This window comes from Hipposideros armiger, unplaced genomic scaffold (genome assembly GCF_001890085.2).
Source record: "Hipposideros armiger isolate ML-2016 unplaced genomic scaffold, ASM189008v1 scaffold_508, whole genome shotgun sequence".
Taxonomy (NCBI): domain Eukaryota; kingdom Metazoa; phylum Chordata; class Mammalia; order Chiroptera; family Hipposideridae; genus Hipposideros; species Hipposideros armiger.
In genome coordinates, this window is record NW_017731858.1 from 136,219 (window position 1) to 149,899 (window position 13,681).

At 40.3% G+C, this 13,681-nt stretch overlaps 1 protein-coding gene across 3 annotated transcripts in view; it reads left to right on the forward strand.

Moving 5' to 3' along the window:
- Nucleotides 1–13,681, forward strand: part of DOCK11 (dedicator of cytokinesis 11) — a 207,103-nt gene that overhangs the window by 50,671 nt on the left and 142,751 nt on the right. For all 3 annotated transcript variants that reach the window (XM_019667847.1, XM_019667846.1, XM_019667848.1), the window contains exons 2-6: nt 1,330–1,446; nt 1,532–1,621; nt 1,983–2,065; nt 3,080–3,149; nt 4,028–4,123. In XM_019667847.1, coding sequence (XP_019523392.1) covers nt 1,330–1,446; nt 1,532–1,621; nt 1,983–2,065; nt 3,080–3,149; nt 4,028–4,123 — 456 coding nt within the window. The remainder of the gene's footprint in view (nt 1–1,329; nt 1,447–1,531; nt 1,622–1,982; nt 2,066–3,079; nt 3,150–4,027; nt 4,124–13,681) is intronic.

Consider the following 13,681-nt stretch of genomic DNA (forward strand, 5'->3'; position numbering starts at 1 on the left):
TGGGTATATTCCGTCTCAAAAGTTTGCTGACCCCTGGAAGAGCCAATCCTGTCCCTTACAACAATTTAAAAATTATTTGAGAGCCATACATATATTTTTACAAATAAGGAAAATGTAAAGTAAATATTATAAATGAAACTATGATAGTTTTATTTTCATTTTCAGTTTTATTTTAGAGCCACATGTATGTACCCAAAGAGCTGCAGTTTGCTGATCCCTGGCAGCTCTTCCGTATCAACAGTTTGCCGACCCCCTGTTCTAGGTGCTGGGGTTAGAGCAGGGAACTAATAAAGGAAAATCCCTGTCCTTAGATAGAGCGGTAAAATAGATGGCATATCAGATTGTGGTTAAGTTCAGTGAAGGAAAAGACGATAGGAAGGTAGGTGATGGTACCCTAGCCCAAATTCAGTGCCTTGAACATTAGCATCTTGCTATATTTCTGAGGGGAGGAAAGGCTGCATGAGCTAGCAAGAACAGAACCTTTGTAGGTATAGACCCAGGTTTGAATTCCAGCTCTGAAGGTGGCCAAGTTACTTAACCTGAATTGAGTCCAGGATTTCCTCATCTGTCAAATGAGGACAAAGATTAAACTTATTTCATAGGGTTGTTATGAGTATTGCATGAGCAAATGTAGAGGAAGCACTTGGCGTAGTGCCTGGCATATAGAAAGGGCTCAGTAAACACTATTATTACTCTTATTAATAAATCATAGCCTAGATTTTTCAGAGTCACTGACCCAGCTCTTTATAAGCTTAGCCTCAGGCTGGGGCCTGTCAGTGGTCAGGTCTCCTGGAAGTCCAACAGGGATCCACTGACTTTGCCACCTGGAACCTCACCCTTTTATGCCCTGACCACTGGACCAAGCATCTCCAGTATGCCAGATGGGTGCTTGCCCTAGCTATGCCGGAACTTGATACATCCTTTGCACAGCATGCCTGGTACGGAGTAGGCATAAGAATGTTGATACTTACTCCCCTTCAGTTACCCAGTGAATAGCACATGTGCAGTCAGTATCAACTGACAGGCTTCCAATACACCACTTTTTGCTTTACTTTAAATTCAGTATATTTTTGGAAGGCACATAGGTAAGCAGAGTTCAGTGCTCTCTCATCAGAACTCTTGTCTTTAGCAGAGAAGTCTTTGCATGTATGTATGTGTTTGGTGTGTGTGTCTAGTTATGGGGAATATTTCTTTTGTAAAAAGTGTTTCTATTAAGTGCTTATTATCTCTAATCCCTTCTTTTGTGAAATAATGTATCTTTAGCACATGGAGAGAAACTTATCTCTTGGGAATTAGACCACATTAACTTTCTTTTTGTCTCTTTTTAAGGAAAAGACCAAAGTAGTCGAGCCCTTGGATTATGAGAATGTCATCAGCCAAAGAAAAACCCAGATTTACAGTGACCCCCTCAGAGACCTGCTTATGTTTCCAATGGAAGATATATCCGTGAGTTCACAAGCACTTTTTTAAAAGAAAAAAACCTGCATTTGCCAAGCCAGTTCTTACAGCAAGAATGTTCCTTGTCTTGTAGATCTCGGTGATAAGTCGTCAGCGCAGAACAGTGCAGTCCTCTGTACCAGAGGAGGCTGAGAAAAGGGCCCAGAGTTTGTTTGTCAAAGAGGTAAGAGGCTCAAAGTCCACAGAGGAATATTCATCATATATTTAAACTATTCTTCCTTTACTGTAAATGGAAAATAAAAATTTCTGTAATTTAACTGACCTACATAACAAGTCTCTATGATGTGATACAGAGGATACAACAGCTAAAACACTTTCACAGGTAGCATGTGTTCTTAGTCTTTTTCTTTTGGATTTGAATACAATCTGCACTTGGAGTCAGTCCTTTAGTGCTGCTATTTGGTTTAGGGAGATACAGTTAATCCCCAGAGGAAGATCCCAGTACTTAATTTCCCAAATGATTAAACAGTGGATATATGTGTACTTCTCCTACATATCAAATTTCGATTCGTTTTTTCTTTCAGTGTATTAAAACCTACAGCACAGATTGGCATGTGATAAACTACAAGTATGAAGATTTCTCTGGGGACTTTCGAATGTTGCCATGGTAAGTTCAGAATCCAAGGGAAACCTTCAGAAGGAGAATTATGAAACATTTTACCTTTTTTAACCACTTGTGAAACTTTTTAGTTATAATTTATGATAAAGCAAAACCTCAAACAACCAGCAAATTTCACAAATGCAGTATTTTGGGTAATTGAATATGTTTTAACTTTGCTCGCTGAAATTTTTTTCAAAATGCATGAGTTCACTTTTTGTCTTTGGTGTATCTATATTGACCATAAAATCATCTTTATTTAATTCTGGATAACGTAGTGAGCATTTTCCAGTGGTGCCAATGAGAAAGCTATTTGGCTCAATATGATGACTCCAGACAGCTCTTGACAAAAGGGCATCTCTTTCAGTTGAGTTGAAGGACTGTTTTGAGCACACTAGCCCAGGAGCCATATGTCAGGGTTCAGATTTTATTTCTACCACACACTAGCTAGATTACGTTGGGCCAGTCACTCAGATTGTTTGAGCCCTCACTTTTCTCCCTTTTCTTGTCCATAATGCTACCAGGCTCACAGGATAGCATATGGAAAATATTTTGGAGAAATAAGACTTTGTGTAGCCTTTTGTAGTTTTCAAAGCACTTTTGCAGAGGAGAAAACTGAGTCTTAAAGATGTCCTTTAAAACTGGATCCTAAGATGATCCGTCCAAGGTCCTACAGCAAACAGATGGAACAGCCAGAATTACACTATGTTGCTTTTGTGACCTGGTGAAAGTTAAGGTTCTCCCGCTACTGGCAGCTTTGGCATACATTCTTTGGCAGTTTCTGCCCTCCCCTGACAAAGTATCTGGGCTTAGTTATGTCTTTGCTGCTGGCTGCACATGTGGGAGTTTTTATATAAAAGGTAATGTAAGTTTAGTCAGAGGGGAGAATCTGAGTTTGGAAGGGAGAAAAGAATTTCTCTTCCTCATTGTCTTGGCATTTTCTTGGTTGTGAAAGAAAGAAGCCTACTCATCTTGTTTTGTTTGTTCTGTTCAGTGTCTAAAACAATTCTCTTGCATTTTCAGCAAATCTCTGAGACCAGAAAAGATTCCTAATCATGTATTTGAAATTGATGAGGACTGTGAGAAAGATGAGGTAAAGATGGGGGCACCTGTACTGGTTTCTTCAAGGTCACTTCCGTTGTGAAAGATTTCCTTGAGAAAAAGATAAGGGAAAAATTGTTTTTGAATGATCCGTGGCCAGCTTTCCAACCAATGAGTGTTTTTCAAAAATTAAAAAANAAAGATTTCCTTGAGAAAAAGATAAGGGAAAAATTGTTTTTGAATGATCCGTGGCCAGCTTTCCAACCAATGAGTGTTTTTCAAAAAAAAAAAAAAAAAAAAAAATATATATATATATATATATATATATATATATATATATATAGTTGAATTTCCAAAGGGAGTTGAGGAAAAAAATCAAGTGAAATGGGCTGTGAATTTTTTTTTTAGCTGAGCCATCCTGCCACCTGTTGGCAGCTCAGCGGCTGTTCAGCTCGGTCCAGGACTCAAACCGCTGTTGCTCAGAGCTCTAACTCTTGAGCGTGCTCTTAACCAACTGAGCCACTCAGCCGGCCCTGGGCTGTGATTTTTATGTAAACATGTTTTCCCACTTGTGGGACATGCTTGTGGAGTTGTTTCTTCTGCACTGGGCATGTGGTGTGGTGATTCATCTGGATTCTCCTGCCTGATAGGACAGATGGCCTGGATGTGACATTTTTGAGATGCAGTTTGCCCGTTTACATAAGCAGAAGACTTTCCCAGAAGATGGCTCATACATTTCAGTAAATATCAAGCGCCTACTGTGTGCACAGCAAAAAGCCTCTCAATTTCAAGTTTAATCAGGCATCTTCGTGGATGGGAGGGTACTTTATGCTTTAATTAGAATATGGAGCAGGGCCTAGTTTGTGTCCCACCAAATATTTGATTAGATGGCTGGCTGCTATTTCACTGATGGTTTTTGCTTTATTTCAGGATTCATCTTCTTTATGTTCTCAGAAGGGTGGTGTGATAAAACAGGGCTGGTTGCATAAAGCAAATGTAAATAGCACTATCACGGTTACCATGAAGGTAAGAAGTAGTTATTTCATCATTTTAAGGATACTCTCATGAGTAGCCTGTCTGGAAACATTTCTTGAAAAAATGTTTTTAGAATGAGCACTAGTCAAAAAAAAAACTTCAATGAGAGGATTCTTACAGACGTATGAACTTTAAAAATATGAGACCTCAGGATGAATTTGAAAGTGCAACTTTTTAAAGAAATATAATTCTTGTCTTCTGAATCAATGAATTTAAAAAGGAGGCTGTCAGTTGAATGAATAAAATAACTTTGAAAGAAAAGGGCATCAAAGTTGCCTATGTGGAAATGAATGTAATGAGTAGAAGGATTGTGTAATCCATTTATCTAGCAAAACTTAATTAGATGCTTATTACATGCTGGCCACTGTGGGGAAAACATGGTTGTGGAAGATGGGGTCCTGGTCCTTCAATAGCTTCTAGACTGGATAAGAAACATAGCAAATTACCTACTATGTAAAGCAGTACATTAATACTGTCAGAACTAGAGAGCTTTTTAGTTTGGCCAGAATAGTGAGTTTGTGTAAGGGGTTTGTGTAAGGGGTTTGTGTTAGACAAAGGTAGAAACAGAGAGAGAGATAAAGTTGTACAGAGCCTTGAAGACCTCAGACATGAGGTTGGCTTTGTTTGGGAGGCTGTGAAGAGCTATTAAAATCCAAAGTAAAACTAACAAGCTACTTGAAGATCCTGAGCAGAGAAACAATTATTCTCTGATACCAAATATAACCATTTTTTTCAGATATTCAATATAAGTTCATGTGGTTTGCTGAGGATGATTCACACTTCCATTAGGTTTTGAAGGTCATTCAATCTTTCACATTGCCTGCAAGCAGAAACCATGAGTGTCTACCAAGGGAAGACTCAAATTGTATCTTAATTTAATATTGTGCCTGCTGCTTTCCATTTAGTGGTCATGTCCTGTTCTCACTTTCATTTTCAAGCTCTGAAAATAATGTATCCAAGTTATAGGATGCTTCTTGTGTGTCTCCATGGACCTCCACACACGGTGATGATAAGAGAGTCCATTTGTTGAGGACTTAATATGTGCCAGGCACCATACTGTATGTTCTTTTTCATACTGTATGTTTTATATTCTATATCTCATTTGATCCTCATGGCAGCCCCATGTTACAGGTACTGTATTACTCTTAATTTATAGATGTGGAAAGTGAGGGACAAAGAAATTCAGTGATTAATTTCAGGTCCTACAGCTCTAAGTTTTCAGAGGTGGGATTTGAACCTAGGCAGGCTGATACCTGACGCTATCTCTTAACCAGCACACCATCGGTGCTCACTTGCTGAATGAGTGAGACTCAAATCTTTATTGTATTTCCTATTACAGTTTTCAGGTTCAGAAATGCGTGTGTGAAGGTTATAATTCTGTGCAGGTTTTCAGAAAATGGTTCTGTGGTTTTTGACTGCACTCCCTTCTCCTAATGTTCTCAAAATACTGAAATGTTTTATCTATACCTGAGCTTTGGCCCAACATTAAGTAAATATAATGTATGGAAATCTGGATTCATAAAAGAAGACATTATGGAATTAATATCTGTACAAAACAATTCACCACAGTATTCCTTTCAATAGTGAGTATTCTAATGCTTGTAAATTATAATTTGTTTTACATATAACTTTTGTAGAAGCTCATATATTATATAGCAAAATACAGTTGCCTATAAAAAGTACATGCTTTAAATTTTCTTTGATAATTTGTTAAATACAGATTGGTTGATGTGGTAGGCAGAATAATAGCCCCCCCTCCACCCAAAGAAGTCCATGTCCTAATCCCTGGAAAGGATAAACGTTCCCTTACATGACAAAGGGGAGTGAAAATTGCTAATCAGTGGATGGGGAGCTTAGTCTGGATTATCCAGGTGTGCCCAGTGCTGTCACAGGGGTCCTTGCAAGTGGAAGAGGGAAGCTGAAGAAAGACTTAGGGAAAGAGAGGGGAGGACAGAAGCAGCGTCAGAGAGAAGTACTACGTTCCTGGTTTTGACAGTGGAGGAAGAAGGCATGGGCTAAGCAATGTGGGCAACCTCTGGAAGCTGGAAAAGGCCAGGAAAGGGATTCTCCCCTAGGGCCACCAAAAGGGAACACAGCTCTGCTGCAACGTTGCTAGCCCAATGAGACCCATGTCAGACTTCTAACCAACAGAACTGTGAGGTAATACATTTGTGTTGTTTTAAGCCACTGAGTTTGTGGTAATTTGTTACAATGGCAGTAGAAAACGAATTCAGTCAGTCAAAGGTTGATTGTTCATCTTGTGTATTAGCTATCCCCTAGGTTGCTGGGGCCAGCCAGGAACTGGACATGAAGTGGGTGGTGGGTCTGAAGCACACTGGTGACCATGTGGCCTGGCTGAAGGGGACAGCTGCTGCTTGTCTCCAGCTAATTGTTGGTTTGCTGCTGCTCTTTGCTTTGCCTCTTTTTATCCCCAGCTGTTCATATTTCAGCCACTTCATTTTTTAGTGAGATATAATTCACGTACCATAAAAATACTTACTTCTTTTTAAAACCTCTACCAAACAGTAGGCAACAGAAGGAAAAGAAGGCTAAACCAAATTGGTCATATGTGCTACACACCTCTTTAAAAAAGTGAATAGGGAATAATTGAGATATAAAAGGCCATAATGAGGCTTGGGGATTGTCTCTGGTTATGGATTTCACTGATCCATTATGGATTATGGGTTGCCATTTTGGATTTCTGGGAGCTGAGTATATATCCTATATCTTCTGGTTTCACCTCCTAAGCCATAGCAGTAGTATTGTATTTCAGGATTTATCACAGCTACAATCGGCATGAGAAGAAAGTTGAGCCAGATTTCTTTAAGGTGTCTGAGGGATTTTGCCAAGATATTTTTTCTTGTAAGAATTGTGGTTTTTTTTATTTTTTATTTTTTTTTAGCTGAGCCATCCTGCCACCTGTTGGCAGCTCAGCAGCAGCTCAGCTCGGGCCGTGAATCAAACCGGGGACCCTGTTGCTCAGAGCTCAAACTCCTGAGCGAGCTATTAACCAACTGAGCCACTCGGCTGGCCCTGTGTGTTTTATATATAGATGATATATTATAGAAATGTACCACTTAAAACCTCTAATTTTACTAACCAATATCACCCCAATAAATTTATTAAAGATAATAGTTAAAAAATAATTCTTTTTTTAGTTCAGCATTGTTGAGATCAGTTGAAATTTGCAGTGTTTACTGCACTCTTTCTGTATATAAATAGAGGGCATGTGAGTGTATGGAGCAAGCAGGGAGAGGATTGGGTGTGGGTAGCAGTTTTGTAGTCGCCTGGCTGGAATTTGGAGTGAGGGCCAAAGTGGAAGTCCAGGCTTATGAACTACGGTGCACTGGAGTCTGCACTGGGGGACTCCGGCTTGTACCCTTAGGTGTCCTGTTACAGGCTTGGGGGTTCATATCCCCTCCTCCTGCTTCAAGCCTGGATTGGCTCAGGCCTAAGAGAGAGGCTAAATCTAAAGGTGGGGTAAGTGGCTGACCTAGCTCTTGGAGAGTTGGGAAAGGCAGAGGCAGAGGAGCTGAGGGAAAGGGCTGACAGTTTCTGAGACATACTGAAAGGAACTATGTTGTCTTTGAAGTGAAGAATATTAATGAGTCTCACAAGCAAATGGGAAGAAGATTCGGGTATGCTATTACCTGAGTCATTTTCCTGATACTGGTGGCAGTTTTACCCTTGCATCTGGAATCCCCTGCCTGTTAGGACCTCCAGCCCACACTGGTGAGGAGCTTTGCTAGCCTTAGCAACGGGTACCACAGTGCTAGAGTTCACAGAGTTGAGAGCAGAGAAACCTTTTCTATCAGAAAGTTCAAGCTTTGATAACCCTGCAAACTCACAGCAGACTAACCAGGAAGCTGCAGCAGAAGGATTTGGGTGTTCATCATGACTCATTGGCAAATAACAGCCTGCAGGAGCTATCTTTTCTCCTATTTTATCTCCGCCTGCTTGATGTGCTATGGCTTGACATTGGCCTGTAGATCTCTCTGGGGCTGACAGGGATTAAAGTAGGGCAGCGTGGTGCCTTTTAGAGTGAGGTACACGTTGAAGGGTCTTTATTCATCTAAAAATTTCTGGATTTTTAAAATTATGTAGAATGAGACCTTTGACAAGCTTGAAATGATACACAACCAGTTTAAACTGCTTTTTTTATTAAATTATTTTTTATTGTGAAATACACATTTTTTAGAATTAGTTTCAGCTGTACAACACAGTGCAATAGTTATACTTTTTACCCCTCGAAGTGACAACCCCCCTCCCCCAATCCACCGCCCCATTTCCCCCAATATCATACATATCTATTACAATTCCCTTGACTCCACTCCCACACTATACTCCACGTCCCATGACCATATATATATATATATATATATTCACTTATAGTTGACATACAATATTATACAACATCAGCTTCAGGTGTACAGTGCAGTGATCAAGCCTCTTCCCCATCCAGGATGCAAGACATCTGACCACCTGACACCCTACAAAATATTCACAACATTATCAATTACATTCCTCGAACTGTCCCCCATGTCCCCATGGCAACACTGCAGCTGTGTGTTTATGCTGTCCAGCCCCCTCTAAACTGCTTTTTATAAACAAGTCCAAGTCCTTTCCTGGACATTTTGACTGTCAAAAATAAGGGAATGTAATAGCAAGGAAGGGGAAAAATAAAATTATGAGAGAAAGTGGAGAGAAAAGAATGAAGGAAAGAGGGTTAGAAGAGATTTCAGCAAAATTCAGTAGATAAAAGGGAATCAGAAGGCTCCAACTTTATAAGGTCTTTTGAGAAAGCAGCCATGTGACCTATAATGGGATGTGGATAATGTAGCCAAAGTAATTCATAGATGGGCTGCTTTAGAAAGTGAAACCTCCCTAACTAGCTGCCAGAGAGCTTCCAAGAACATTTAAGTCAGTGGTGATGGGCTCTAGGGAAAAGGGGACTGGTGAAAGAACTAAGCTGAGTTCTTTATATTGGAAGATTATACAACTCAATAGTTAGGGAATACATTTGCATTTTCCCCAGTATAAACCTTCCCCCCAGCTCTAATCTGTTGTTAAGATAGAGGTCTTCACCACTTTCTGCAGTGGTAATTATTTTCCCAGAAATGCTTGCTGAGCATCCCTGTTATTGGCTGAGAACTGAAGACAGCCGCTAATGATGTGTATCACTCCACAAGTCACAGTCTTGGTGCCCGAGCATGTCCTTTCACTGAGGAGGATGCTGACATGCAGCTCTTGCAGAAGCCCTGTTGATTGCCTGGGCACAGCGACCACTTGACTCAAAGCTTATCATTTGCTTTGTTCTTGGTGTTCATGTTAAAACAGGACAAGCTTTGTCATAGGTGATTAATTTCCTCAGTTTGTACTTTCTAGTTAATGAGAACACACCCCACTGCCACTCTTCAATTCCTGGAAAAGTTTCGGAGAGAAATTTAATAAGAGATCATAAGAAAAAGCAATGATCCCCTTGGACAGAGACTCCAGTCCTCATAGAAACCTATTCATTTACATTCTCTGTTTCTCAAGTAGCTGCTAGAGACATCTGTTTTTTCCCGCCTTTTTTCCATATCAGTGAAGGAATTTAATGTGGACTAGATAGCTTTGATATTGGACATGACCTTCCCCTGGTATTCAGAACTGTTTTTCCTAAGGGATTTAGTGATATATGGAATAAGGAAGAATCTGCACTTGAGGGTGGTTTTTCATTTAAAAAAGAAGTCTGTTGCAGATTCTTGGCCAACCCTGGGGACACCCACCTTCATGCATCTTCTTGGCTCAGTTTGGTCACATTCCTCTAGCCCTCTCCTCCCCATTCTCAGCAATTCAACATTGAAGTGTCTGGGTATGTTATCGGGTTACAAGTTCAACTGTTTGATGTATGACTCGCTTTTGGTGCCCTTTCTCTTTCTTTCCTTTCTTTCACTAAAGAGAGTCATTTGTTATATATCCAGAGTCTAAAAGTCCTCCCTTACTCTTTGATTGTTATGGGAGGGGTTTTTCCCCTCTTCTGCAGTGGGAGAACAAAAAAGAGGATTTTACCTAAGAAAGCACATACGCTATTAAAATAATTGTTGGGAGGCCAAGGTTACTGTTTGTTGGAACTAAAAGAAGAGAAAATCTTTTATCTTTGAAATGTCACTGCATTGTATTCCCAAGTCTATTGCACTGTCTCCCACAGCTAACAAATAGATCATGCTCATTTTATGGAAAAAGGATTTCTCATGAATTTGTTTTTTATATTTTATTTTCCCTTATTCGTTGATGACTGTTTAAAGCCATTTATTAGCAGCTTCTCATGTGCCAGATACTATTAGGAATCAAAGTATTCATAACCAAATATATATTGAATGCTAGTACAAGGTGTTAGCATCGTGGAGGGTAGAGAGAAGTGTAATATGTAGAGCTTAAATTAACCTATTTGGGGAGATGAGACACAATAAAAATAAAGAATTGTTTAGAGGTGGTACAGAGACCAAGTGTTATATGAGTCTAGATCACTGTGATCTGGGGTCAGGGAAGGCTTCTTGAAGGAGGTGGGGCCTCAAAGGAAGGGACTCAGAAAGGAGGTGAGTGTGGCAGGCAACATGTATAGGGCAGGTGTTAAGAGAAGTTGGGTAGTCATGAGAGTTGGCTTGGTGCTTTGTTATCTCCCTGTGCCTCAGTTTCTCCTCCGTAACATGGAGATGATATTAGTAATTACCACAGAAGGTCATAAAGAGGATTAAACAATATAATATGAGCAAAGCATTTAGCCAGAGTGTAAAGGGGTAAGCATTCCACAGATGTCAGCAGTTATTATTCTATATTATTAGTAGGATTGTGGGAGCGCCTTGAATGCCGGATCAGGCATGTGGGCCATGCTGTGTGGGAAACTCAGGGTCATTGAAAATTTGAGCAGGGCCATGATATGCTGAAAATAAAGCTGATCAAACAATTTGTCTGTAATTAGAAGGATGGATCGTAGACCCCTCCTCCTAGACTCTGCCTCAAGCTAAATAGTTTAAAAATCTCCAGTGCCAGATATGGTGGAATTCGTTATGAAACGCTTAACCAGTTTTTTAAAACCAGTTTCCCAGAGGGTAGACCTATGCGATACATTAAAACTTGGCAGGACTGTAAAATGATATGGTGGAGAGAGGTGAGTGACATTAGATTGCCAGCCGACTGGTAGGGGTTTGTCAGCAGGATGACATTCCTGACATTCAGTTGTAATTAACTGCAACTCAGTTTTCTGGTAAGTTGTGGGGTTTTCTTCCCTATTGTCTCTTTCATCTTTGCTTAGAACATCTCTGAGACCAGTGTGTCTCTTGCTGTCCTGCTTTCTCCCTTTCCTTGCTGCCTCTTCCTTCTGTTCTGTCTGAGACATTAGTCAAGTAAGTTGCCCTGGCCCCATTTCTCCATTGCTCTTGGCCCACCTACTTTGCCTATCTACTTTGCTGAAAGCCTCTACAGCATCCTTTCTCAGGGCTCCTGATTCATGTAGTTGAGCAGAACATAATTAACCTCTAGGTAACACACATAGGGAAACACTCTCGAGATTTGTTGTATAAGATGATAAAAGGCTTTCCTAATTTGAGGATACTAAGTGCTTCAACTTCCTTGCCTTCCATCTTTGATTCATCTGAGTGACAGACAGAAGGCTTTTTGTTCCCGCTCCAGAAAGGGTCATGTGGTAAATGTTCAAAGAGTTGTCATCCAGACAGCTCAGGGCCTTCAGAATGACCTCTGGCTTCCTCTCTCTTTAATTCTTCTGGGTGCTCTGAGTGGGCCCCTAATCAGGATTCAGGCTTCTCATTGAGTAAGGTGGGGAATTTTCAGCTGGGTTCACCATCTAGGAAAAATAATAAAGGGGAGAAGGAGGAGGAGGAGGAGGAGGAGGAATATGGGTATTACAATGAAACATCATTCTGTTGGATGAAACTGCAAGAGAATGCACTGGAGAATGGATTATTCATTCATTCATCATTTATTTGCAAACGTTTGAGTCCAGCCTGTCATAGGTTATAGATAATAGGGGTACAGAAGTGGGTGAGACATGGACCCTAGCAGTCTAAAAGAGACAGATAGCATATAGATAAATTAATAAGATTTATTTGGATAGTGTTCATTCTAGAAAAAACAAAATAGGGTGCTATGATGAGAGCAGGTGGTCCTAGAAGGCCTCTCAGAGGCTGTAAGATTCAAGCAAAGACCTGAAAGAAGTAAGAGAGTGGAGGGTGTGGCTAGGTGGGGAAGAGAATTCCATGTCGAGGGAACAGAAGATGCAAAGGTCTGAAGGAGCTTGGTTGGGATGTTTGAGGAACAGCCGGTAAGCCAGTGTAGCTGAAGCAGCGTAACTAGAAATAAAGTCCAAGAGATACTTGGAGGCCAGATCATATACATCATCCTAGGCTATGGTGAGGATTTGGGGTCTTATTCTAACTTTGATGGGAAGACATTGGAGGTTGTGGGCAAGATGCTCTTTGTCTGTCTCTGTCACATGATTCTGATTCCAGTTCCACCATTGACTTGCCTGTGTGACCTTGAGTGAGCTTTCGGTCTCTCAGTTTGCTGTTAGGTAAAATGTGGATTATGGTTCTTATTTCCAAGTGACATTAAAAGAATTAGTTGTTGGTTACAAAGGCCTTGAGGCCTTCAGACGAAAGGTATGATATAGAGTAATTATCACTGTTCTATATAGTCATTATTTTCACAGCTGTCTTCTTTTTGAAATGGAAAAAACAATGTAGGTCTGTACCCAAAATAGCAACATCCCTTAAAACATGTCAGGGAAGTCATGTTTCTGATTTTTATTTTGTTTTCATGTGAGTTTTAGGCTACTTCTTTCTTTGAAAGGCACCTTAAAAAGTCCCCGGAAGTTGAAACTGAACATATATTTAGACTGTTAGCATGAGAAGAAACCTTAGAGATCTCTTTTTGGGGCAGAGTCTGATTTTTATAGAAATGTCGTAAGAAAAAGAAAAACGTCCTTACTGTACAGACTGTGTGCTTCTAGCCTATAGGAAATCGCTTGGGGAGGGGAGCCTCCAGCCTAGGAAGGTTGCTGTGTTATTCAGTTTCAGTAAAATTTTTTGCAGATCATGTGATCTACAAATAGATCACCTGGTCTGGTCCCATCATTTTATGAGTGAGGAAACTGAGAGAAGCAGTCTTGACAGATTCATTGCTGCTGAGCAGGAGTGCTGGAAGAGCGTTAAGATCATATGACTTTCAGGCAGCTGCTGTCTCCCAGGATTTATGAGCTACCTACCTCAGTGTCACATTTAGACATAATTAAAATATTATAAGAATTGATTTACTCTAATTGCAGATCCCTTTCCATCTCTGTTGTGATGATGTGCTTGACTAATAATTGAAGTTGCGGATGCCACAAAACATTTTTGCTTGGTGAGGCAGCTGTACATGAAAACAGTTTCACAGACTATAATTCGACTCTATGCCACAAATGTTTGCTCTGTATTTTCCCTTCCTTTGCCCCCTCTTGTTTCAGGCTGTGGACAGTGCAAGTGGCTTTTTCAGACTGTACCACTGAATCTA